Source organism: Phalacrocorax aristotelis, chromosome 2 (genome assembly GCF_949628215.1).
Source record: "Phalacrocorax aristotelis chromosome 2, bGulAri2.1, whole genome shotgun sequence".
NCBI classification, from domain to species: Eukaryota; Metazoa; Chordata; class Aves; order Suliformes; family Phalacrocoracidae; genus Phalacrocorax; species Phalacrocorax aristotelis.
The window spans coordinates 25,631,793-25,657,398 of NC_134277.1; the positions used below are offsets into that span (position 1 = coordinate 25,631,793).

Below are 25,606 nucleotides of genomic sequence, written 5' to 3' on the forward strand. Positions count from 1 at the left end.
ATCTAAATCCAGTACTCCAAAGCAAAAAGTTCAGTGATGCAACAATGGCACGTTTGTGTGTGTGTAACTATGGCTGAGTTAAAAGTTTGCTTGTAAAATCTGGGCTCCCTTTCTGAATATTAATCCACAATAGATTCTGTTTGTATCAGTGTCAGAATGAAAACTTTTGTCTTCCAAAAGTTTATCTTTTCCATCCTCAACAGCTGTAGTAGTCACATTTTGAGCTGGTTCTGTGGCCTGGCTGTCCAACTACCCTACTCCAGACTCTGGTCTGAAGAGCACCCTCACATTTGTAGAATATGAGCATTAAAATAAAACTAGCACCATGAATTTTTTGTCGCTCACTGACTGTGTCATAGACGGTGTCCTCGCTCTGCAAAAAGATTTCCAGTTTTCTCCAATGCCGTGCTAACCCACCACTCAGTTTGCTGACACTGGTACTTTATAAGCTGAAAATTCAAAGGATGCAGTGTAAATTAAGGTTTCTGTTGAAAGTCTGTCTTTGCTGAAACTGATGCTAAGAGATTCATTTCTTCAGGACTAATGAAATATCAAGAATGGCAGTTCATTTATCCTTTCCCACTAAATGGAAAACAAAAATCACTCTGCAGTGGTGACATCTCAATCCTTTTGACTGTGTGATTTAGTCTAGCCAGGATTTTGAATTCTGAATTCTGCAGTAGTACTTTTCTGTTAATATGGACTTATTACCCACTTGCCACTTAGTTTATCAGTCAGTGGTTAAATCCAGTTCTATCAGTGAAGTAAATGCCTACACATTATCACTCTGCAGCAGGCTGCCAACAGAGACAGTCTTGTCCTAGTCATTAACAAGCACAATGTATGCAGAACACCAGAGGGGAATTAAAACCACAAAAAATACCTCAGGGTGGTATTTTTAATATGAGAATTTAATTTGTAATTTCACAGATTAAGAATTTTGGCTGCATTAATCCTTTTATCAGCTCACAGCAGGTTATTTGCAGAAGCATAACCATAAGGCGATATTCATTGGCAGAAACACGTCTTTGCATAACGTTAAACATCAGGAGCAGTGAAACCTTTTGAAGGGGGGAGAATAAAGATGAAAAATCATTATATTTTAAAGCAAGGTTCTTCTAAATGCCTCCAGTAAAATTTTGAGTTACAGAAAGACTATTTCTGTGTTTAGTAGATAATCATTATGAAGCATAAATCCAGATGCAAGAAAGGACAATCCCAGTATCAAATACTACAATCATTTCTATTTAGTATGACTTGGATATACTTGTAAACATATTTACAAAACAAAGAAGTCATATACTTTGGAGAGTTGGGAAAATGTTTACTGTGTATTGAAATTACCAGTTTTTGTGATTCTAGTTCTCTGGGTTAATATTTTACATTGGGAAGGGCTTGCTATTAGTAGTTAATTAAATGTAAGTATAAATACATTGAGACGTTATGCACACCAAAGCTGTGTGTACACACAAAATATTCTGCCTCCTAATCAAGACACCACTGCAATTTTACGAATCTCTGATGCGTTCAGCATGGAATGTTTTGTCCAACTTACTCCTAGTGCTGAATTGCAAATTTGGGGATTTAGCACTTAAAACCAAGGAAAGACTCTCTGGTGAGGAGGAAGAAAGGGGGGGCGGAAATCAGTCAAATTGTTTTCTATGAGAAAATATTGTTTCGTTGGAGTCACAGTATTTCACAAAAGTGTGGTGACTCTGCCTAAATTGAAAAAGTCAATAAGAAGTGTTTCTTTTCTTGTTTTGACTTTAGTACTATGAATTTATATTCCACATAATATTTTACAGGATAACATTTTGATCTTGTTTTTTATTTTTAAAATCTGTGCAAAATGAGCTTATGTGAGAAGCAAAATTTTTAATTTTTATTGTTTGGTTTCAAGTCAAGGCATCATTTCAGTTGAGTTAGAAATTCAGTTTCCAGATGAGCTCTATCTACCATCTAGCCACTTGCCACTTTCTGTTTTTTAAAATATTACATTAAAAAGGTAAGAGTTGTGCAATCCTCCTAAAAAACATTGTCTGGGAATACAATACAGTCCTTGAAGAAACACAGCCTTCACTCATCTCAGACCTGAGCAGTAATCTATAGATTAACTGCTTTTACTGAATATGTGTACTTGATATTTTCTATTTAAAAAAAAATAAATTAGTCCTCCTGCTTTTCTGCTTTCATATTTGAGAGCTCATATTGATTTATTTGCGTGGAACATATGCCATTCATAACGTATGTTACCACGGATGGCAGAATATCAAATGCAAGTTGAGATGTCAAAAGTACAGTGGGAAGATCTTGTGCATAAAACAATAGGTAGGTCTTTAAAATGCATAAAAATTAGACTAGTCCAAAAACTTACAGCTATGCTAGTTGTTAGTGTGAAAGCAAAGAAAACTGTTCCAGCCCTGATCAGTTCTTTAAAGAGACGGTCTATTAACATTATCTTATGCAATCATGCAGTGGCAGCTCTCTGATGATATTTTTATATGGACATTTGTTCTTGGAAGGTATTAAAAGTCAGTGATTTTTGCCTACCAGTTTGAGGCATCTTAAGTAAAAATGAGTTTTCATATCATCAATGTGTCCTCAACCATTTTCAGTTTGATCCCTTTGATTAATATCATCATGTCTACTAATAATTAGTTGCCTGGTGTTATGTGGAAACCTTCAAGGTTTTTCTAGCTCATGCAGGAGGAGGTTGCTTTGTGTAAAAGATTTTTGAGTTGTTGGGATATTTTGAACAAGCCCAGTTGTCTTTTAATAATTAATAAAATGAAGTAAACCAAAATATCTTAGTTCTACTGGCATCAGGATTTTGACAATGTAATACGTGATGTCAAATTATTGAAAAACTTCACTGCATTTTTTCACATTCTTATTTATTTCTAAATGCTATCAGAGAAGAAATTTTAAAATGGAAAATATTAATTATATAGCGGTGTAAGGACAAGCAAACACACACACAGCCCCTGGGAACAGTTTTTTTAGATGAATGCAATTGAGAATGTTTGCATCCTACGTCTTCCATCATCATGCATGCAGGTTCTTTCTAGTCGGAATATTTACACTGCTTGCTTGCGTAAATAGGCCATATATGTAAAAGCTGTATATATTTACTCAGTGTTGTCTTTGCCACATATATATTAACTAATTATTTTTAAATTACTACTTGTGGAAAAACTCAAAGTTTCTCAACTGCCACTCTTTTTTGCAGTGTCTTCTATTTTTACTGTACCGAATGTAAGATTACAGCCAGAGACTGGAGAAAGCATGAGAGTCTTTGGAAAAAACAATAGTTATGGCAAAGGTGTATCAAACAGCAAACATTGAAGAGTACCTATGTTCACATCTGATAATGCAGGTAAGACATGACTATTGGAAGGAGTACCTTTGAAAACACTCTTTAGTTCTCTTTAGAGAAACAAAATATAATATACAACTGCATGTTTCTTAAATTGCTCATGTTCAGGAAGATAATCTGTTTCTGCAGATGGTTAACATGAGGAGTGTAAGTTCCTGGCCTTGTGGGCAGGACCAGTGTCACTGACAGGTTGAAAATATTGCAGAAGTTGGTGCCAGCAGATTAAACTCTAGGTTGCTTTTAATTTGGGCTGATATTTTTTTCCCCTGGTAAGATATGGAGAAAGAAAATATCTTGCCAGTTCTGTTGTTAAACTTTGGGGCAAGGACAAAAAAAGATTCATTTAGTAGGTTTGGTAGACTTGATAGCAGAAGGATATTTGTGATGGAAACAGAGGTGCTGTTATATTAATGAATTTGATCTATATCACTGGGTCTACTAGAACTAGTTTTGTTCTTGGATGGCTTTCATTCAATACCCCATCTCTTTAACCCTGGTTATTCAGCAGTGAAATAGTGTGTAATATGACTTCAGATGTTTTAAGAGTAGAACAGAGCCTGGGAAGGGCAGGTAAGTAGAGAGGCTACTTACTCTAACTTAATTTAAGGGAAAGGTGGTTGTTATATCATAGAATGGTGTGGGTTGGAAGGGAGCTTAAAAATCATCTAGTTCCAACCCCCTTCCATAGGCAGGGACACCTTCCACTAGCCCAGGTTGCTCAAAGCCGCATCCAACCTGGCCTTGAACACTTCCAGGGATGGGGCATCCACAGCGTCTCTGGGCAACCCATTCCAGTGCCTCACCACCCTCATAGTGAAGAATTTCTTCCTTATATCTAATCTAAATCTACCCTTTTTCAGTTTAAAGCCATTACCCCTTATCCTTGTAAAAAGCCCCTCTCCAGCTTTCTTGTAGGCCCCCTTCAGGTACTTGAAGGCTGCAAGAAGGTCTCCCTGGAGCCTTCTCCAGGCTGAACAACCCCAACTCCCTCAACCTGTCCTCATAGGAGAGGTGCTGCAGCCCTCTGATCATCTTCATGGTCCTCTTCTGGACTCGCTCCAACAGGTCCATGTCATTCTTATGTTGGGGTACCCAGAGCTGAACATAGTATTCCATGTGGGGTCTCACCAGAGTGGGGTAGAGGGGCAGAATCACCTCCCTTGACCTGCTGGTCACAATTCTTTTGATGCAGACCAGGATACGGTTGGCTTTCTGGGCTGCAAGCACACATTGCCAGGTCACATTGAGTTTCTCATCAACCAACACCCCCAAGTCCTTCTCCTCAGGGCTGCTCTTAATCCATTCTCCACCCAGCCTGTATCCATGTTTGGGATTGCCCAACCCACGTGCAGGACGTTGCACTTGGCCTTGTTGAACTTCATGAGGTTCTCATGGGCTTACCTAGCTAGCCTGTCGAGGTCCCTCTGGATGGCATCCCTTTCCTCCAGTGTGTCAACTGCACCACACACCTTGGTGTTGTCAGCAAACTGGCTGAGGGTCTGTGGACTCAGTCCCACTGACCATGTCGCTGACAAAGAAGTTAAACAGCACCAGCCCCAATACCAACCCCTGAGGAACACCACTTGTCACTAGTCAGCACGTGGACATCGAGCAGTTGACGGCAACACTTTGAGTGCAACCATTGAGCCAGTTCCTTATCCAGTGAGTGGTCCAGCCATCAAATCCATGTCTCCTCAACTTAGAGTCAAGGGTGTCATATGGGACAGTGTCAAATGCTTTGCTCAAGTCCAGGCAGATGGTGTCAGTTGCTCTTCCCTTATCCAACACTGTAACCCCGTTGTAGAAGGCCACCAAATTTGTCAGGTACGATTTGCCCATAGTGAAGCCATGTCAGCTGTCACCAATCACGTCCTTATTTTCTATGTGCCTTAGCATAGTTTCCAGGAGGATCTGCTCCATGATCTTGATGGGCACAGAGGTGAGACTGACTGGCCTGTAGTTCCCCGGGCCTTCCTTTTTTCCCTTTTTAAAAATGGTGGTTATGTTCCCCCTTTTCCAGTCAGTGGAAACTTCACTGGACTGCCACAGCTTCTCAGATATGATGGATAGTGTCTTAGCAACTTCATCTGCCAGTTCTCGCAGGACCCACAGATGCATCTCATCTGGTCCCATGGGCTTGTGCACCTTCAGTTCCTTAGGTGGTCTCAAGCCTGACCTTCTCCTACAGTGGGTGGTTCTTCATTCTCCCAGTCCCTGCCGTTGCCTTCTGAGACTTGGGTGGTGTGGCTTGAGCAGATGCTTGTGAAGACTGAGGCAAAAAAAGTCATTGAGTACCTCAGCCTTCTCCATATCCTGGGTAACCAGGTCTCCCATTTTCTTCCAGCAAGGGCCTACATTTTCCCTAGTCTTCCTTTTATCACCAACATACCTATAGAAGTTCCGTGTTGCCCTTGATGTCCCTGGCCAGTTAATTCTATCAAGGCTTTAGCTGTCCTAATCTGATCCCTAGCTGCTCAGACAGTTTCTCTGTATTTGTCCCAGACTACCTGTCCTTGCTTCCACCCTCTGTAGGCTTCCTTTTTGTGTTTGAGTTTGTCTAGGAGCTCCTTGTTTGTCCATGCAGGCCTCCTGGCACTTTTGCCTGAATTCCTCTTTGTTGGGATGCATCACTCCTGAGCTTGGAGGAGGTGATCCTTGAATATTAATGAGCTTTCTTGGGCCCCTCCTGCCTCCAGGGCTCTATCCCATGGTACTTGACCAAGCAGGACCCTGAAGAGGCCAAAGTCTGCTCTCCTATAGTCCAGGGTAGTGAGCCTGCTGTGTGCCCTCCTTGGTGTCCTAAGGATCTTGAACTCCACCATTTCATGGTTACTACAGCCAAGGCTGCCCTTGAGCTTCACGTTCCCTACCATCCCTTCCTTGTTGGTGGGAACAAGGTGCAGCATAACACTTCTCCTCGTTGGCTCCTCTATCACTTGGAGAAGGAAGTTATCATCAACTCATTCCAGGAACCTCCCAGATTGCTTGTGCCCTGCTGTTTCGTCCCTCCAACAGATAACAGGATGGTTGAAGTCCCCCATGAGGACCAGGGGTTGTGAATGTGAGGCTGCTCCTATATCACGGCATTAACTCTTCTGCTGGTATGCATCACCCCAGTGTTTGTTCAGTGGGATTTACCACTTGACAGACTCTTCCAGATTAGCAGTATTCCCTTATATAGCTGCTTTACTTATTATGCTTCTCTAAATAGTTTCATACTCACAGTGTTTCACAAAATACCCAAACTGCAGATTCATTTCATTCAAAAACCTAGACCTGCCTTTTTTTTTAAGTCACGGTTACTTTTGCAAGTTGAGTCCATTATAACATCTTGTTATGGGAATTCTAGGAGCTGAGATAAATGCACATGCTGCTCGTGTACCTATTCAAAGGTATAGTCTCCTATAAATGCAGTTGATACTCTCATTAAGTCTGTCTTTAGCTAAGCTTGCCTGTTACAGTGTCAGATATAACTTTCTTGAATTATATTCAGTTTTACTGTTGTATGTTTATATGCAGTGCAATTTTTTTTTAACCCTGTAATGTTAAGGAGGCTGGTTGCGTCACAGGCAGCAAGTACTGAAGAACTGAAATGAATAGCTTTTGGTCTTGACAGCCTGCCCCAATTTTTGCACATGCTCTTCAGCAGCAAACCATTTAAGATTTTCTAATGTCAGAAATGAGGCTGCCTCAGCAGCAGACTGTTTACATCTTTATTGACAAGCTAATCCCTACTTTTTCCTGGGGCTGTGTCCCTGCAGACATCTCTTCAACCTTGTCTGTTCTAACGTGACATATCATCCATCTAAAGTAAATTTAGAATGTGCCCATCTGTGCTAAAGACCTTTTGTGTGGAAGCTTACGTACATTTCTCATGTACAGAATCTCCTTTCTGTTACTTCCAAACAAATGTAATTTTTCATTTATGCTATATGCAATATAAAGTTTGTATTTGCAAACAAATGTAAAATAGCACAAAAGAGAACCATTTGATCATTCTTACTGAATATCTATTTAAGCAGATGCAGGTGACTTTAAAATGTTATACATAAGCAGAAAGAGAGAGCCATGTGTACCTTTGACATACATCGCTGTACTGTTGTGGCTACTCAACCACAGGTTTAACACAGAATAGCACCTTTCCTTGTATAAGATCAGGAGACAATTAACAAATGTTAAGTTGTGACATGTATACATTATTGATTATGCTTTTCCATCCTGGCTTGGGGCTTTGTTGTTTTAGATTTTTACAGTGTAATAAAAGGTCAGTTCCTGGTTGTACTATTTGACTTGTGATATAAAATGTGGAGCAGCAGATAATACTGGAAGAGTACCAAACAGAAGACCTCTTACTTGTATGATGTAAAGAGCTGGGGATTGTTGAGATTAAACTAGAATAGCAGGCGAGGCAGAAGAAATGCGGACACGGAACCTGGACCTAGGTGAGGAATTGTTAGGATGGGTGGAAACCTTTGAAGGCATGAGATCACCAAGCAAGAGGAAATAAGAGTGTGGAGAGTGAAAGGAGTTAGGAAAAAAGACTGCAGTGATGTGAAAAGGGGGTCTGGTGAAGGCTTAATCTGAATAGCAAGTGGCTGTGATTTTAAGCAGAAGAGCAGTGACTGGCAAGTAGGATGTTCAATTAGTAAAATGAAGGAGTTAGGAGCTGAGTCAGTTACTCTAGCAGAAGACTGGAGTTGCAGTAAGCAGGAGAGTAGCATAAAGGAAGGGGTATTTATGATGAGATACTCAGTTAAAGTCTCATTCACAAAGCTCAGTGAAGCAAAAAGTTGCATGAAAAGCACAAAGAAAGGTGTCAGTAGCTCTCCAGGGCCATGAAGGTAACAGGTAAGTGAGATAAGTAGAGTTAGAGGGACAGAGGGAAACAGAAGGAGCTGTTGAATTGTCGAAGAGAATTGTCAGATAACAACACAGCTCGTGGCAATAAAGGAAAATTAAAAGGCGCAAATATTGCAAGGAAATAGATCAGATTATGAAAAAAACAGAGGCAAACAAACACTTATAGCTTGTCTCCTGGACAAGGCGGGTACGTATGTGTTTTAGCCATCTTCAGTTTAATTTATGGATATATAGAGGTGGTTGGGAAGTTAGGAAGGGCTGGAATCTTGAAGTATTCCAATATCTGTCAGGAAGCTGTGAAAGAGAAAAACTTTTAGATGGTTGCTGTCTAAATCCTCTGACGTGTGTGGAGGGAAATGGTTCTATCTTTTCTATATTTTCTATATTTTAAATGTTTTTATACATTGTAAAGGAATTTATTAGAAGACATGCACAAAAAAACACAAATAAAGGACCACCTTCAGCCACCCCAAGAACCTTGATGGTGTTAAAGGAAATTCCAGTCTTACGTCTTCTGTCTGGTCCTTCCTTCCAAGTGTTCCTAATTTCCTTTTTTCCGGGTAGAATAGGAAAGAAAATTGAGAGCTTCAACAAAGAAGCTGTGCCAAATGTTGCTGTGATAATTTAAGAAATAGCCACCTCCTGCTGTTCTCTCCACATGCTTGCCAGATGTTCCTGCCCTAATAGTGCACCCACTGGTTTAAATCCACCTTTCTTTAGGTTCTGGAAAGCAAAGAGACTGGGCTTTACCCAGGAGTGGCTGAGATATGGACAAACATCATCATCTGCCAACTTTGGAAGCAGCAATTTCTGGCAGATTGGTGAAGGAGAGGAGCTAAAGGCAGTAACTTTGTAAATGGCTCTATCATCATTTGTTCGAGCTTGTCTGCTGCCCTTAGCAATAGCCGCAAGGAGCAGCTGAAGAAACTGGTGCATCCCTGAGAATTTCTACTATCTTTGAAATATTATAGTGCTTCAGCTGCCTGTCTGCAGTATAGCTGCTTACAGATCCAAAAAACTCCCTGAAATAGCAGTAACCTAGGCCATGTTTCTGAAAACCCAGATAATCCCTGTCAGACCCAGACTACTAATAGGGTCTTTGTGGACTACACTGTGTCATTGTCATGGGCTCCAAGAGAGAGACAACACAACACGTTATTTTGGTGCCCATGGGGAAAGAGTGACATTTGAAGTTACCAAGGTCAATTTTGAGACTGCTCCCTACTGGAGAAAATTAGCAAATATATGGTAATGAGCTCTGTTTTACACAGAAGAATCTGTCAGTAGTGAATTAGATGGGGCCTTTTGGGGAGAAAGGAAAGAAATCTTTTGGCCATATCCAAGCATATTTAAAGCTTTGTGATAAAGCAAAACATTTTTATTTTGTGCCTGATGGTTTTCACTGATACCTTGTTTCCCCATGGAAACAATGCTCTGCATGTGGAAGCATTCCCCACTTCTACATATACTGTTGAGATATATTGTATATTTTATTCACTCATCTCTACAGATATTTTATTGAGACATGAATGGGCCATAAGAAACTCTAGAGCTGCTTTTTCCTTTGGCCAGTGGAATACATGGTTAGAGCTTGCTCCTCTCTGGAGAAGGATGAGTCAAATTGTAATTGAAAAGACAAGGCATTACCTGATACCAGATAGCACGCGATGTTTTCTCGTGGTGATTTATAATCCCCAGTTCCCATTGGTGGACCAGAGACACGAGATGTGTTTCTGGCCTATTGTCTGCTTCCTGGAGCCGGCAGGGACAGCTTCATTCAGGATGGTAACACCATATGCTTTTAAAGTATTTAACCTGTATTACCATAATGAGATCCCCTGGCTTTCTAAATCTCTTTGACAATTCACTGGAGCAAAACAAAAAGTGGTCTTTATTTGTACTGCTTCACCACACGCACATGCATCTGAGCAATCCTGAATTTCAATCGCAGGATGCTGAATTCTTTCTTCTGTGTCCATTTAAGCCAGCAACTGACACCAGCCCAGCCAATCGAAGGGACGATGTCGTCATTCGGGTCAGCTCAGCTCTGTGAAACAGAATAAAGCTGAATAGGTGACAGTTACCACTATAACAGCAAAAAGTGCTAGCTTTACTGATTTGGTTGCATCTGACCAGAGGTGTTCAGCAGCACTGAATCATTATGTAAATTTACCTTTTTCTCTTTGCTAGCTAGAGAGGTGACTATTGCATCCCCATCCAAATAGTTTCGTTTTTGTTTGTCATCTTGAGATTTACATTTACAAATTGTGTAGGAGTGCCTCTTCAGCACTGCTGTGTGGGAACATAATTTTTGCCTGCTTTGCCCTAGTTGAGCCGCAGGGAAGCTATCGTCCAGCAGTGTACATGTTCAGCAGCCAGCATTGAAAGTCATTCTCATTCACTACTTCTCTGCATTTACTCTGTCCTGGGTATCCCAGTGTTGCTGAATCACCATGGAGAATCATATACTGTGCTTCTAAGTCTTCATCTCTCCAGCTTCAGTGGATAATACTGTAGTAATTACAGTGGGAAAAGGTCTGCATAAAAGAGAAATTCTGGACTGAGTTTCTCTGTGTCAGCCAGATTTTGTCATTGTTGATTTAATCACAAGCTGAAAGCAGCCAGTACTGTTTTATAGGTGCGAGATCTTGAACTTCAGTGGAAACCTGGCTTGGGAGAGAAAAGCAGTTATAAAAGCACAGCAGTTAACAGTTTCATTTTTTAAATGCACTTTTTTTTTTAAATAGATGGATTCTAATAGATGTGTACAAACAGTCATTGTCTGCTGCAGTTGAAAAGATGGAGGCCTAAGCACCGAATATGGGAGGTTTAAATTTCTCTTGCATCTTTTAGTGCCAGACAATGTCTATACATGAGTGTTGAGGGTCAGTTTAATTATTTAACTAATACTGGATTTGCATAAATTGGCTTTCGTGAAAAGGCTAATAAGATGCAGTTGTGTTGGGCAGCTGAAAGCAATTTGGATTTGAGTCCAGTAATGACAGTACTAAACAGAGTTGAAATTGTAACATCAATTTTGTAAAACGTTAAATTAGTATTAAGCTGTGAAAGATAACTGCAGGATCCAAGATATTTTTTGGCTCTGTAATAGTTTTAGTGCCATTATTTTCGTATGTTAACAACATAATGGTTTTATGAGACTGTTCCAGCTGTGCTTTACTTAATATCAAAGAATAAGATCACCACACTGATAGAATATGCCCTAAATTTAACTCACAAGGGAAAAAACTCCAGGCACTGGAGTACATTCTTCTCTTGCTATCTAAGAATTTATTATCTTGTTCCTATTAGTCTAAAATGAGAGTTATAGAGTGAATTTTGCCCTCTATTCAGCCATAAAGAAAAGCCCCCTGTATTCAGTAGACTGTGCAGAGGGCGAAATGGTCCGAGCAAATAGCTGGCCAGTGCAAGACTGACTTGATATAAACTCCCTGTCTCCCTTAAGCAACACGTGGTGACTGAGGATGGAGCAACCATCCCTACAGAAGTCCATCAGGTCCCCCACTATGCCACAGTAAAGGGAACTTGCCACTTGATCAGGGACTTGGTGAGACTTGAAAATATGTTCAGTGGTGTTCCTGTAGCAGTGCTGTAACTGCTCGCTTTGTCTGTTTTCATGTTAGATGCACTTTCACTTAATTGCACTCAGTGTAAGTAGTGGAATATGCAGCCTCATGCCTTTCATGATAAAAAGCCTTGCTCGGAGTTAGTAACCTAATGCACAGAAGTATGGAAAGAGAAATGAAGGCCACCTCACAGTCTCGCTAAGCCAACTGAACACTGGTGCTGAGCGCCTGTCTGATCTGTAGGCTGAAAGACCAGGACAGCATCTATGACTAGAGATAAGTAAGAATGAAAAAGATTCCTAAATTCATGGACAGGATTCTGGGAGGAGAGGTAGTTTGGGAGTCTCTTTAGGGACGAAGGAAGAAGAGGAAAAGAAAGGAAGCAGGACAGAAAGAGTAGGATTTCACGTTTGTTATCACCTACTGTGCTTGGTAGGACAAGTATTTCAAACCTGCACGGCTAGGAGAGATTGATGTCTTCCTTGCAGTTATATACTCCATGTTATTCTGTGTGAAATTAGTGGTTACATACTTTCTGGCATGATGGCATGATATTTTTTTTTTAACTTCGCAATGTTTCATGACCAAATCAGCTGCAGAGCTGCCAGAAGAAAGAGGAAGCATTACTACTGTTACGGATGAACGTTTGTCAAGGGACAATATAATATTGTCTTGTACCATTGCATAGTCTGGTGCCTATTTTCAGTTCATTTCTAATGCGTGATAACTTGCCTTTAGCACTGTGAAGATTCATTTTCAAATAATTTTTAGTGTAGGGGTTTTTAATTTAACAGTTGCGTACGCTGGAGGAAAGATATTAGTGATATTTGCATGAGTGCATGTGCTCAGTTGCAGCGCTGTTTATCTGTCTTTCCAGTTTGTTCTTAAATTTAGGAGACAGAAGGTAGAATCCTCTGTGCCATGAGTGCATTGTATTGTATTATTAATATTAGGATAGCAAGCGATTCCCACTAGACGGTCTTTGTGGTCCGTTGATGCTTTAAGAAGTGTCTAGGCATGAAAGGCTGTTTGAGTTGCAGTGGGCTGATAGTCTGGGATGACATTTGAATGCAGAGAGGACAATGTATAAATGACAATGACTGGGAGGGAGGCAAAAGCGGGTCTAAACTCTCCGTATTCTCCCATAGACAGTCACCTTTCCTTTAGGATTATTTCCTCATGTGACTCCTCAGTTAGGCTTTGTCTAAGAGGAAAAGTGGAACCACTGAAGGGGAGAAACTGAGGTTTCCAGACAAAGCAGAGGCTTCCAGTGCTGACACACAGCCCGTAACCCAGAGAGACAGCAAAGCTCATGAGAGGCATCGCCTCTCAGGCATCATTTGCAGTATTCAGAATTAACAGAACATTTTACTTTCAGCCAAATCATAAGCAAAAAATGAATTTTAGTAATTCCATATACCAGAATTGTTTCCGTGGAGAGCAAGCTTTGTGTTGCTATTTTGAGCCTGTAGTTTGCATTGCCTGATTCTCTACGAAACAAAGAAACTAAACCAACCACTGCAAAATTGGCTCTGAAGGCAACAGCCATTAAAGTAAACATGCACAAAATATTCCTAGTTGTGGGGAGATGCTTGCCTAAAAATGCAGCAATAGTTTACAACTCAGTTAACAAAAATACATTCATTTATTCTGCCCCATAAGCCGGACTGAGTGTGGATGGCATTCCCACATGCTCCTATTGTTACATTGCTATGAAAATTCTAAGGAGAAAACCCCCAAAAAATCAGGAAAAAAATACTAAATTCCCCAATAAAAATATACAATATAGGAGAATAACACTGAAACAGTATCTTCAGATATTTTAAGAAGCAGAAACAGAATTGGGTATTTCCATAATTTTGTGGTCTTGTTATCAATTATTAATGTTGTTTTGGAGCATATATATATTTTAAATTAGTAATTATGGGTGATCATCCTCTGCCATTAATACCTAGCTATTAATTCTGTACAGCCATTTCTGTAACCATCTTTGACATTAATATAAGGACTGATTGTATTTTCAGCCATGTATATTGTAACAATACAGTCACAGCATGTAATATCATAGTATAAGTCTTTCATTTAAGTTTTCTCCCTGAAATTTTTATTGTACAATTGCTTTTAATACTTCTCTTGTTCAGTATGTGCATCGTATGTGTATTAAAATCTAGTTAGCTTACAGTCCACCTGCTAAGTTTAAGAGCAAAACTAGTTATCTGAAGGCAAAGAAAGTCTACACAATTAAATCTGTCCTTGTGTACTTGAAAGATTCAGCAGTAGGTAATCTGTCATATCATAAACCAAACAGAATCAAAACAACTGAGTCATTATCATGACTCTGCTTGGTTTCAGCCCACAAAGTCACATCTAGGCTATGTAGATACTCTATTTGTTGTTTTATGTATTGGTGTGCAGACATTTGTAAATACAGAGGTGTAAGTGTTGCCAGCATTTAAATTAGGTTAAAAATGCTATTTATGGCTTGCATCAACAACAAAAAAATATTAATAATCATCCCTAGGTGAAGACACTCACTTAACGAGCTTACAGCTCCTAATTAATTCTGTAAAGAACGCCATTTGGCAGAGCAGAATTATGAGGTTTGCATATTGATGGTGGCAGGGAAGAATATATCTGTTTTCTATTTATATGGTAAAATTAACTTGTGTTCTTCAGAAAATGGCACATCTCGGAGGTATTGCTCTCAAAATGATCTCAGGGTGGAAAGAAATCAGTAATTACAGCACCAGGCATTCAGTTCTGTCCTAATTTTCCCACCAGTTTTTCAATGTTTCAGCTGCCTCAGAGACTTAAAGTACTCTCATTAGGTAGCTGCAGAAACTGCCTGCTTGCCTACTCCATCACTCTCTCGCTAGCTTTCTCTCTCGCTCCCCCTCTCTTGCGCTCCCTTTTTTTTTCCCCTCCTGCCTTGGGAGTGACTGTGAAGATCATTTGCTGGCGTGATTGGCAGGTTAGAGGATTCGATCAGATGAGTTCCTCTTAGTGCAGGTCAAAAAGGCTAGTTAGCAGGAGCTGTTGAAAAATGCCAGCAGCATTCGAAATGGGAAATGTCATGACTTCGAGGCAGGGGGTGCCACCTGGAACAGAAAGCCCCCAGCTCATTAGCAAGTTACAGGATGCAAGCTTAACTGGAGGGAGCAGAGGAGGAAAGATAATACCCAATAGGGAAAATTATTGTGAAGTGGAATTGATTTCATGTATAATTTGTTTATCACTAGAGGGGACAAATGCTGTCCTCCTGACATGTGCGGAGGAGTGTGGACTATGAATGAAGCAACTTAGCATAATCTCCAGGTTGAGCTCTGGGTTTAAAGAATGCCAACTTCTTTCTTCCCAACTGTGGAAATGATCAGGTCATGTTGTATTAATTAAACCTGACATACTCTCAAATGGTTTATCTGGGCAATTTTAGCAATTTAACAGAACGTGGTAGATATGAGCTTCATTCATTATTAACGCAGGGCAGTGTTTTGTTTTCTGGATGCAATGGGGTTGGGGTTTTTTTTGCAAGCTGCTGTTGTAAAAAGACCTGTTTCTGTTGCAAGTTGAATTATAACAGAGCTCATTTTTAATGCTTAGTCAGACTGCATAAAATCAGAATGCAGTTTCAGTTGCATGATATAATTTCATTTCCAGGAAAAACCAGATACTCTTAGAAAGTATGGATTTAAAAATAAATAACGCGTTCAGGTTTAGTGTATAAAATTTAATCTGAAATGAAGACTACAGGGTCTGCTGCCTGTCATGGATTTAAAGAATGCTTATACAAAAAAATCAACATTACAAAATGCTTAGTCTTCTCCAAGACATTCTGTAGTGGTAAAATTGCAGGCAAACTCTTCATCCCAGGCAGTTTAGCTAGCCCCTGGCTATTAATGTTGCTAACCATTCATTTGCTTCACTGGTCTGTATTTTCATATAAAAGGAATATTGCATCTCAGTAGGAATGCACGGCATAGATTTTTCCACCCATAGTTTTTTTCAGAAATGTTAAGAAAATAAGATGGGATCACGGTATCTTCCAGAGTCTTTTGTCGCGGTATCTTTGTGAGGCTTTGCGTCTAGCTCTGCTCCTTCTGAAGACAGTGCGAGAATGCCATAGATTTCAATGGGAGTAGGGCTGGCTCCCTTATAAAAACTAACGTAGACACAACAATACCATCTCAGGCTGAGTAAATGAGGTTTAAAGGCTGCAAGCTGTTCCTGAAGGACTATTTGCAAACTATATTTCTTCTTGTTAAGGAATTTTGTCTTTTATATATTAAACATGTACTTCTCTTAGAAGTTTGCAGCTCATGCTTAAGCAGTCTCTTGGTTGAATGCTGAGGAGTGTTTGCTTAGTGTTCAGATCCTTGATGAATTTTTTCCAGTTTTCATTTTCTTCCATCCGTCAGATTTTTAAAGTTGGTAATGGAGTAGCCAGGGTTTGCTTTATTGAGTAACCACAGCCTGTCAAATTTCCCTTTCTCCACCTAATGTGAATCAGAATCAGATTTTTTAAAAGGAGTTTCTTAATCAAAATATTTGTACAGAGACTTATCTATGAGTGTTTTCTGTTTTGTATTTCATATAAAAGCTCAGCATTAACAGCCTCCTAGTTTGCCAAAAAGAAGAGTTACTAAAGCACTGTAAACACAGGCATTCTTTACCTTTCAGATAACTTTTCAGTGCAAAGTTCTTTCAGATAGGCACTGTCCATATTGGCTGCCATAGTCTGCATTAATGAATGCCCAGACTCAGCCTTTGGCAAAGTTCAATAAAGAGAGCAGAATACTGGAATAAAAATATCCTCTATGCAGATCCCATGGGAGAATTTTTCCCACCTTGGGTAGCTCTCCAGATGCCCAAGTACTATTTAAGTAAAACATTGGAAATAAGTTTGAAAAGTTCAGAAGGTATTTGTTACTCAATGTCTGCTCTGGCGCTTTGTTTGGGGAAGTTATATACGTTTACAATATTTGAATGGAGCTTGAAAATTAGACTTCTGTTGGGAAAAGAGAGCAAGCTGCCTGGGAAATCTCCAGGTCCATTAGCAGAATGGAGTAAAGACAAGGATCAGTAAGTACTGGGCAGACCTGCTAGACTTTAACCCTGAGATACATTTGAGGGATCTGTGGTGGCTGCAGTGTCTGTCTGTATCTGGCAGCAGCTGCCTGGACATGAGCAGAAGGATGTTTTGGCTAGGAAGTCAGGCAAGTGCAGATAAGCTCTTTCCTCGGACTGTGTGTGACACAGGTTAGTGACCCGTGCATGTCCTAGGTTCATGACCAAAGAAGTTATCACTCAGAATTAGAAAAAAAAATAGTTAAACAACTAATATTTCCCCCGTATCTACATTTTCTGGCAAGTGAAATAAGCATAGTCTGAAGCAGAGGAAAGAATTTAACCATTACTCCTCATTTCTTTTTATAAACAGACAACTTCTGGTTTTTCAAAACTGACTCAGTGTTTTCTTAGCTTCTAGGGGCTTCATAATCCAAATGAAGAATAGTAGCCAGGAAGGAATTAGTAAATGCCTTACTGTCCCTCAGACCTATTATTCCTGCAGTTGCTTGTCATTCATTCAAATCCTGACTTTTCTATCCTAAATGAATCTTGTTTTGTTCCTTGACTCTCTAGGGAAGATTAGGCAGGAGCAGTGAGTGGAAGAATCGCGTTTTTATCATCTGATTTTTTCTTTTCTCCCCCAAATTTCTGAGAAATCACTGTAACTTGCTAGTGTGCATTCTGCGTAGTTACCCATCTTTGTGAATAACTTTTCAGCCAAGAAGAAGCTCTAACATATGGTCCATATTCCATGTCAATGACTCCTTTTATCATTACTTGTGTGTAAAAACACTTGCTGTATGAATTGCTGATGTCTTTTTTGGGGGTGGTGGATGTGTAGAGTGTTGGAAAAATCCGGTGAGGCCTGAGGTCATCTAAACAACTCTATGTAATGTGAGTAGCTGTTGATGAAATGTGGTTCAATCAGTAACATTTCAACTTTTGTTTTATGTATTATATTTCAAATTAAATAGGGCAGTATAAAACAATCCATAAGTCGAACCTAGAACTGGGCCATGTCATTTTTTCAGTGTGTGTCTGTAGTCCTTGACTTTGATATCATTCACTTTTTAATCTTCTTTTCCATATGTGTTGTTAACTGTGGGCTGCAGTAAACTGATCTCTCTCTCTCAAAATCCTTTTCTAAGACTTTGCCTCACCACTTTTTTTTTTTTTCCTTACTAAGTCCTTCCCCTACATTAAATATCCCACAAGCTATTTACATATATTACTAAATCTCTAAAGAGATATGTTTAGGTAGATTGAGGCACACTGAAGATTTCTTGACCTGACCCTGTCAAAATCCTTGACCAGGAACTTTATGCGTAAGACTTGATTTTGATTTTCTTGGCAGATGGAGCATTGCTTTTGGATCATTAACCCTTGCAATATTTCCTCAGATAACTTAAAAGCTGAGACTTTCTGAATTTTCAAGTCCTGGACTTGCTCTCTTGTGTCAGCTGTATTCCTCACTCCCCAAAATCATCTCCAAACCTCATAGTTTTCTGGGAAACTAATGTACCAGCTTGTGTGATATCAAAAGTAGGAGCGTTACTAATAAGTCACAGCGTTGCTTATGTCACCAGCCAGCAGGACATAGACATCTGTCCTCCTGCCAGATTCCTAAATGCAGGGTAGAGATACTGCAGGACACCTGGGGATTTAGAAAGATGTTCGAAATGTGCCTCAGTGGATCAGAGTGATTTACTCTGAATTACTGTGGAAGGCAGAGAGTAAATGCAACTCAGTCTGAATGCATGGGTCCTTAAAGAAACATTAGAGGTAGAAAAAACATTTCCAGCTGCAGGACTGTATGAAGAAATGTTGCTCAAGAGCATCTAGAACACTGGGCAAAAAAGCAGGAGCTCCACCAGGTGAAATCCGCAAACCTTCTTATCTATTTGGTGTTTCTCATGTATTTTATTTATATGATAATGAACTTAGTTTCTTGCTAACATTGTCAAAGCATCAATATTTTCAGATCTTATCTGTTGAGAGAAGATTTTACTGGATATTCCAAATTTCTGTTGTTAATCCACTATGTGTCGTGATGACAGTAATGCACAGAAGTTGATTCACAGTTCACAGAAGTTGAACAGTTGAATGTCCCCTCTAAACTTCCTCCCCTAAGAAAACAAAAATCCCAGACCATGATGGTAAAATAATTGATCAGCTTGATTTGAATACCATATGCAATTACTTTCCATTAAGATTTCCAGCAACAGCTTGTCAGCTTGGCTCTTACTGTGTTTTTGCCTACCATTACAAACCACATTGATCCACATGGTATAGTCTAGGAATAAAGGGAGGGGAAAGGATTTCAGAAGCATTTTACCCAGCTTACTCTTTAACATTATGTTCCATTCTTTAAAAGGTGGTTGTACTCTAGTGTTTGAAGAAAAAATATTGCAGTGTCTTTTTATTCTAAACTATTCTACAGGTTTAAAGCAAATGTAGTATAAGGGTATGTGCTAAAGGTAGGTAGGTGCTACTAAAAAGTGAAACCAGAATCATTTATAGGTGAACATAAGTAAAATGAGTTGTTCCATGACCTTGTTGTCTAAAGCTTTGCCCTCTCTCTCCCTTATTCCTGTCTTTGTTTATTAACTTTATTTCTTATATTACGCCTGAAACCTAGAATGTAAATTCTGTAGATGATGGATTTTACTAACCTTGTTCTGGGAAGGTCTACCACATTTTGTGGCACTGGAAAAAATGCTGTATAATAATAAGGAACCTCAGTCCTGTGTTTGGCCCGTTTGGCACAGTTGCAGAGTTTGCAATGTTAACAACCCCCCCTCCGCCACACACACACGCAGCCCCTAGCCCCGTCGTGGATTCTTTGCAAAAGCCGGTGATTTCTTTGCTCTTGGTGCACATCCAAGTGGAAAGAAGACTGGAATGTGAAGAGATTTAGCTTTGTCATACTTGCTTTTGTATATGGACTACGCATATTTATGATGGATAGGTAACCTGTAAGTCCCAAACTTTCTGAAAGGCAACAGAATTCCAGCAGATGCAAAGTCAGTAAGTAAGTGGAGAGTGCTGTCAGCCCTTCCTTCATTTAACCTAAACCAGAAAACAGATAAGGGCAGACATGAGGTCACATTTTGCCTTTTAAGGTAAATAATCCCTGTCAGCTTCCCAAGGCTTTCCATCTCAACAGCGATAAACATGGTCTGTATATAAGGTTGGATCCATCATCCCTTATTCCTGTGAGAACCCCCGCTGCGCACGGTGGGACTTGGTCTGTGCCTGTGTTGTGGGGAGGGGGATGAGTAGTGTGTAAAGTGCATTACGTCTGCATAACTTCTGAAGATTTTAGGTTGGTCAAATACACATACTCTAGTATTAATGGAAACAGAGATCACTTATCACCATATCTAAGGAATTAGAAATGTATATTCATGACCCCTTGTTACCCAAACAGGATGTCCATCATTCTGTATTAATGACAGAGCTTTATTCTACTAATTTCATTTTTTCTTTGTTTTACCCAGCTGAATAGCTCAGTGCTGCCATGGGGTCCTGTATCGTATGGCGGACTTTGCCTTTTGAACTGCCTACATCAGTTTTCTGCAGCTCCCTATCTCCACCGCCATTCCTTTTCTTTACTCTAAATGTTTCCAGGGAGGAGGAGAAGAAAGAAAGAAAAGATTTTTTTTTTTTTTTAAAGGCGGGGTGGGGGGGGAAGAGACTGTGGAAAAATAAAAGTTGAAAAGAAAACCAGAATGAATGCTTCACTTGTTGGCTTTTAGCACAATTACCATACCTTAGGAAATATGCAGGGAATAGTTAATTATGACTAAATGAGCTCCTTTTAGAGTTCATGGCAGGCCCCAGCATCCAACTGTCAGTGTTGTGAAAGATATTGAATTGGAAGGCTGGTCTCTCTGTCAGCCGGTAGGATGGTCTGCCCGAGTAAAATAGACAGTGAAAAGATAGCTGGGTTGGAGTAGCCTCAGCAAGGGAAACACGTATAGCATTTGCATACTTCTCCTGCAAAGGGGGTTTAATCCGAAGAAAGGAGGAGATTTCGGTATTGTCAGCCAAGGCTTTGTTCAGGGTGAAGAGCAGAAGGAAATCTGATGAAGGGGCCTTTCTGAAGCCCTTGCTCACAGTCTGGAGGTTGTTCTAGTAAAGTTATGTACTTTGGGATTGTTTACACACTATTGTCTGTTTGAAGATCTTCTAAACCGAAAGACTCAAAGTATTCCTCTTTGCTAACACAAAAGCAGGGAATTTGTGTGGTAAAAATGACTTACACTGCAAAACTGAACAAGTTCTTTTCATTATCTGCAGAAAATACCCTGAAGTTCCTTTTTTGGTGTAGACAAAGTTCCCTGATACTTCTCGGCCGAATTCATGTATCACAAAATATTTTCAGACTAAGAGAAAAGCAGTAGAATTATGTTCTCAGAGTTGAGAGATCAGAAAAATCAGATACCCTTCAGGCTTAAAGGCAGCCAAATTATTGCTGCCTCCTCCAAAACAGTTCTTTGTTAAGCAAATAGACAGTTTTCTGCCAACTCAAAACAGTGTTTTAAAATTTAGTTGGGATAAAGTATTGTGCCTCTACTAAGATCTCTTCTGCACTTTCTGATTTTTTTTCCTCACCTGAGAGATGAGCCAGAAGACCCAAACTAAACCTCTTTTGTAGATAATGTGTAGCAGAGCCAGTCCATTCCTAGAACTTTTCCAGATAAAATAAGTGATTTGTGTTTCAAAAACAAAACCTATTTAACAGTGTTGGCAAGCAAATTCCTCCTCCTTGGAATGACTGTCCACTTAGAGCGTATGCGTCCACCTTCCAAGGTTTTCACATGGGAGAAAGTGCATCATCTCAGGGATATAATTAATATTTAGGGACCAAATAGGCCATCTAACAGTGTAACACCTGAAATAGATGGCTTTGGCTTTTTGTTGCTGTAATTATTGTGTGATTGCCTTAGTCTTAATGATTTTAGATAATACGTAGTTGTTTATGTGGGTCACAGTAAAGGTCACATTAGTTATGGAAATAGTTTATGTAGTATTATAAAATTTGTTCTATAAAGGTATCTGTACATACATAGCTCATTTTCTCATCAGCTTTGTAGCTAATAGTCATTGTAGAGCAACACATGCTTCCCTGCCATGCTTTGTTGAGTGTAAGGGACAGCAAGTCCTTGCTTGAATATAGCTTGAATTTTCTATAATAAAAATCAGTACTACCTTTAAGGTTTGGTCAAATTCTGGGAAAGAACATAAAGCAATTTCTAAGGTACCAGACAATATGAGGTTGGATAGATCTGTACGGATATATTTGTGTTCACTCTGCAGTTGCTTAATAGTTATAATTAAGGAAGAAAATTACAGTCCTTTTGGTATTAATAAATTACTACACTTACGATGAAATTTGGGTCTTGGCGTACATGTGTGACTTGTTTGAGGTTTTTTTTAAACTTAGATGCTTCCTTACACTAACTCAGAGATGGACATTGGTGTTTTAGCTTAGTTTTTTTTCAGCCGTGATAAATGTGAATCATTAAATACTTAAGCATCTAGTAGCCTTGTTTGCTCCCACAAGGTTGTCATAAAACCTCACAGAAACACCAGACAGAAGCAAATCTGCAAGGGACGGGATATGGGGCACCTCCAGTCTTCAGAGTGGTGATGCAACTTAAAAATCAAGTGCCAGAAAGGAGAGGTGCTTGATGGAAAACGTGCTGAATCCAGTTGCTTGCTGAGCCATCTGGACTCACGGAAAACCTGAATGAATTTCAGCATCTCCCTTTCTTTTCCACTCTAAAGAAAACTGGAAGGGAGATAAAATTTTGGCCAAAATGGGAGCTGCATTGAGGCATTAGCTGGCACTCAATGTGCAGTTCACACCTTCTTTTATCAGTTTAATTTATGCCTTAAAGTGTTTACTTTTTTCCGACTCATATGAGCAGTAGAAAATAAGGTATGGTGTGTCACAAGGGTTATTTACCAAATGGTATTTACTGCTGGGAAGCGTAGCAGTGCTATCCTTAAAGTAGTTTTTGACTGCCTACAGAGACAAATAGACAGCTTGAATCCAACCTGGGTATAATGCAGTATGCAATTTCATAACAGTTATTTTTATATTAACTCATAAGTTTTTATTGCTTTATAAGAAAATGATAACATCCTCCTACGGTTTGTACCTCCTCAAGGAAATAAACTCATGTGACTTTCTCACATGCTGGCCATCTTTGTGCAGCCTTCACTGGTTATAAACAACGCCGAAACACAGTGTTGGGAAAACAAAGGATGGACCATGGCAGTAATAAACATGTCATTTAAACCTTACAGGAAAATGAATGTGGTTTATTGAAACATCCCTTCCAAAGAACAGCTAATGATAATATGTTAGTAACACAAAGAGGGAGATCTTCTAATGCTCCCATCCCTGGGCTCTGTTCCCACTAAAGGCAGCAGGAGCCTCACGTAGAGATCCGGAGGGCTCACATCTCAAATAGCATCTCATATGTAATTGAACAGTTTTGAAAAATAGGAGCCAGGCTCACTCCAACGCTTACAGTCTGCGTGTAGTGAAGTGATGTTTTCACTTTTCATCTCTTCTTTTTTGTTTTGCAGTAACGGTGCAATCTCCAATTAGAAATTACCCTTTGTTAGCAGTAGTCGACGATGCCTCATCCCGGTTTGCGTTTTTCCTGTGAGAAGCGTGTCAGAATTTGGGGGAACTAAATATACTCCTTTGTTGGCGAGCTTGTCAAGCACCGCGCTGTGTTCGCTTTCCCACCAGGAAGGTCAGGCCGCTGGGGGGCCGCTCTATTTTCTGAAATGATCCCTACTGTCTGTCCATGCTGTCTGACAGATTGAAACAGTTGTCTGTGTCACTGCTTTCAATGCTTTTTAAATGCCTCACTTTCCATGAAAGACACAAAATATGTAGGCAATGGGGGAAAAAAATGTAAAAGGAACTATACTTTTCCCTATGTAAAGAAGTATTGGGTTTTCTTTTCTAAAGTAAACTTAATTTCATTTAAAATATGTTTATAAGCTGACTTAGGGGAAAAATCTGAAAAAAATAGCTAACTCACAGCTTACATATTCTATTTCTGAAACCTCATTTTAAAATGAGTGTAGTAAAATTATTAAACACGCACTCATTCAGTAGCTGAAGCGAAACAGCAAGTTTTCTTTGTTCACTTATATTTCAGTTTAATATATTTTGATCTGAGGTATGTATAAAGCCTGGAGAAACTGGTACTGTGCTGAGCCTTCAGTACTCTCCAGATAATTGAACTAATTAAATCTTTACCAACATTAACACAACTCCAGCATTCCTTGGACAGTGGTTAATTATTGCGTGAACATGGCAAGCTTAAACTAAACAGATGAAAATAGAGTCCTGTGGAATGGGTTTTGAGTTTATTCTTTATTCATCTTTTGATAAGGTTTAATTAAAACTGCCTCTCTCCATTGTGGTGAGAATGAATGTGCTTGTTTTCTTAGTGAAAGCCAAATTATCCACTTCAGCCATGGTTCAATAATCAAAGCCTTTGCAAAGTTTTGGGTTATATTGTAGCTGTGGAGATATAATTGCTGCAATGCTCTATGAAGGCTTTATCTTCTTATTACATTTTCTTTTATTTTAAAAATTTATTTAGAAAGAAAATTAGATAAACCATTTTCTGATTCGCTATTTTAATATGCAGGGCATTTTTGTAAACAGGGAGTCTGAGCTGTTTAAAATAAAAGGTTTCTTTTATCACTGGAATGCAAAAATTATTCCAAAACCAAATCTAAATTCCAGTCTTTTAGAGTAACTCACAAAGTAAAATTTAACCTTATATCAAAAGCTATCCTTATCAATTGTTGAATATTAATAAAGGAATGATCATTTCTTTTTATGGCGGTAATAGTAGGGCAGTTATGATGACTCACCATGCTTGTACAGTGGCTAATTACTCACTGGGCAAAAATCGTTGAAAGAAGCAATGCCAGCTCATAATGTTAGAAGATCCGACTTTGTAAAGTTGCTAGAGCTACCTAACTGTGTGTATAAAGTGCAAACTGCAGCACCAGTGATACGATGGAGAAAGCAAATCCTTGGAAATCATGTGAAATTTTGAACAAGAGCAATGGGGTACAACTGAAGGAAAATGAGAAGAGCTTGTGACCAGGTATGCATGTGTGCAGGCTGGTATCACGGCTGTTGCCAGGGTCTTCCACTTAGAAAGCTGTAAGCTGTAGAATTCAGCTTCAACTTTTAACTATAAGCCCCTCTTGCAAATCCATGTACATTCACTGAGAAATGACACAGCAGGTAGGAAATGGAACAATGTTCTTTAAAAAAAAGAGTTTATCACTCTCCTTTCACACAGTTCTGCAGGTGATTTCAATGGGCCACAAAAAGGTCATCAAAGGAGTTGCACAGTTTTTCTGGTAGCTCATTCTGGCGTGTTTTGGAATGACGTCCTGGCAGAACCTTGGTTTCCTGTCAGACTTCAGCTTTCCCATTTATGAAATATTAATTTCACTTTCTGTGATTTATCATAAGCAACTATGACATTGTTCTGTCTTGGACTTGCGTTGTGATGAAGGCTGGCAGAGTGGTTTTGATTTAAGGGAGGAAAAAGTGTTTGCTTCAGGTTTTTTTTTATTTCACAAGTTCCTTCTCTTACAGTGATTTCACTGGGTAATAAAAAATTTAAGACTAAGAGTCCAATCCTGTACCAAAGGA

The 25,606-nt window shown here is 39.4% G+C and overlaps 1 protein-coding gene across 4 annotated transcripts in view; it reads left to right on the forward strand.

The window, feature by feature from the left end:
* The window catches only part of CDK14 (cyclin dependent kinase 14), a 325,979-nt gene that overhangs the window by 255,564 nt on the left and 44,809 nt on the right, over positions 1–25,606 (forward strand). For 3 of the 4 annotated variants that reach the window (XM_075082797.1, XM_075082795.1, XM_075082798.1), the window contains one exon: positions 3,230–3,376. In XM_075082797.1, coding sequence (XP_074938898.1) covers positions 3,230–3,345 — 116 coding nt within the window. In that variant the 3' untranslated portion in view covers positions 3,346–3,376. Of the gene's footprint in view, positions 1–3,229; positions 3,377–23,493; positions 24,449–25,606 lie in introns of those variants that run through there. The other variant, XM_075082796.1, reaches the window with a different exon arrangement.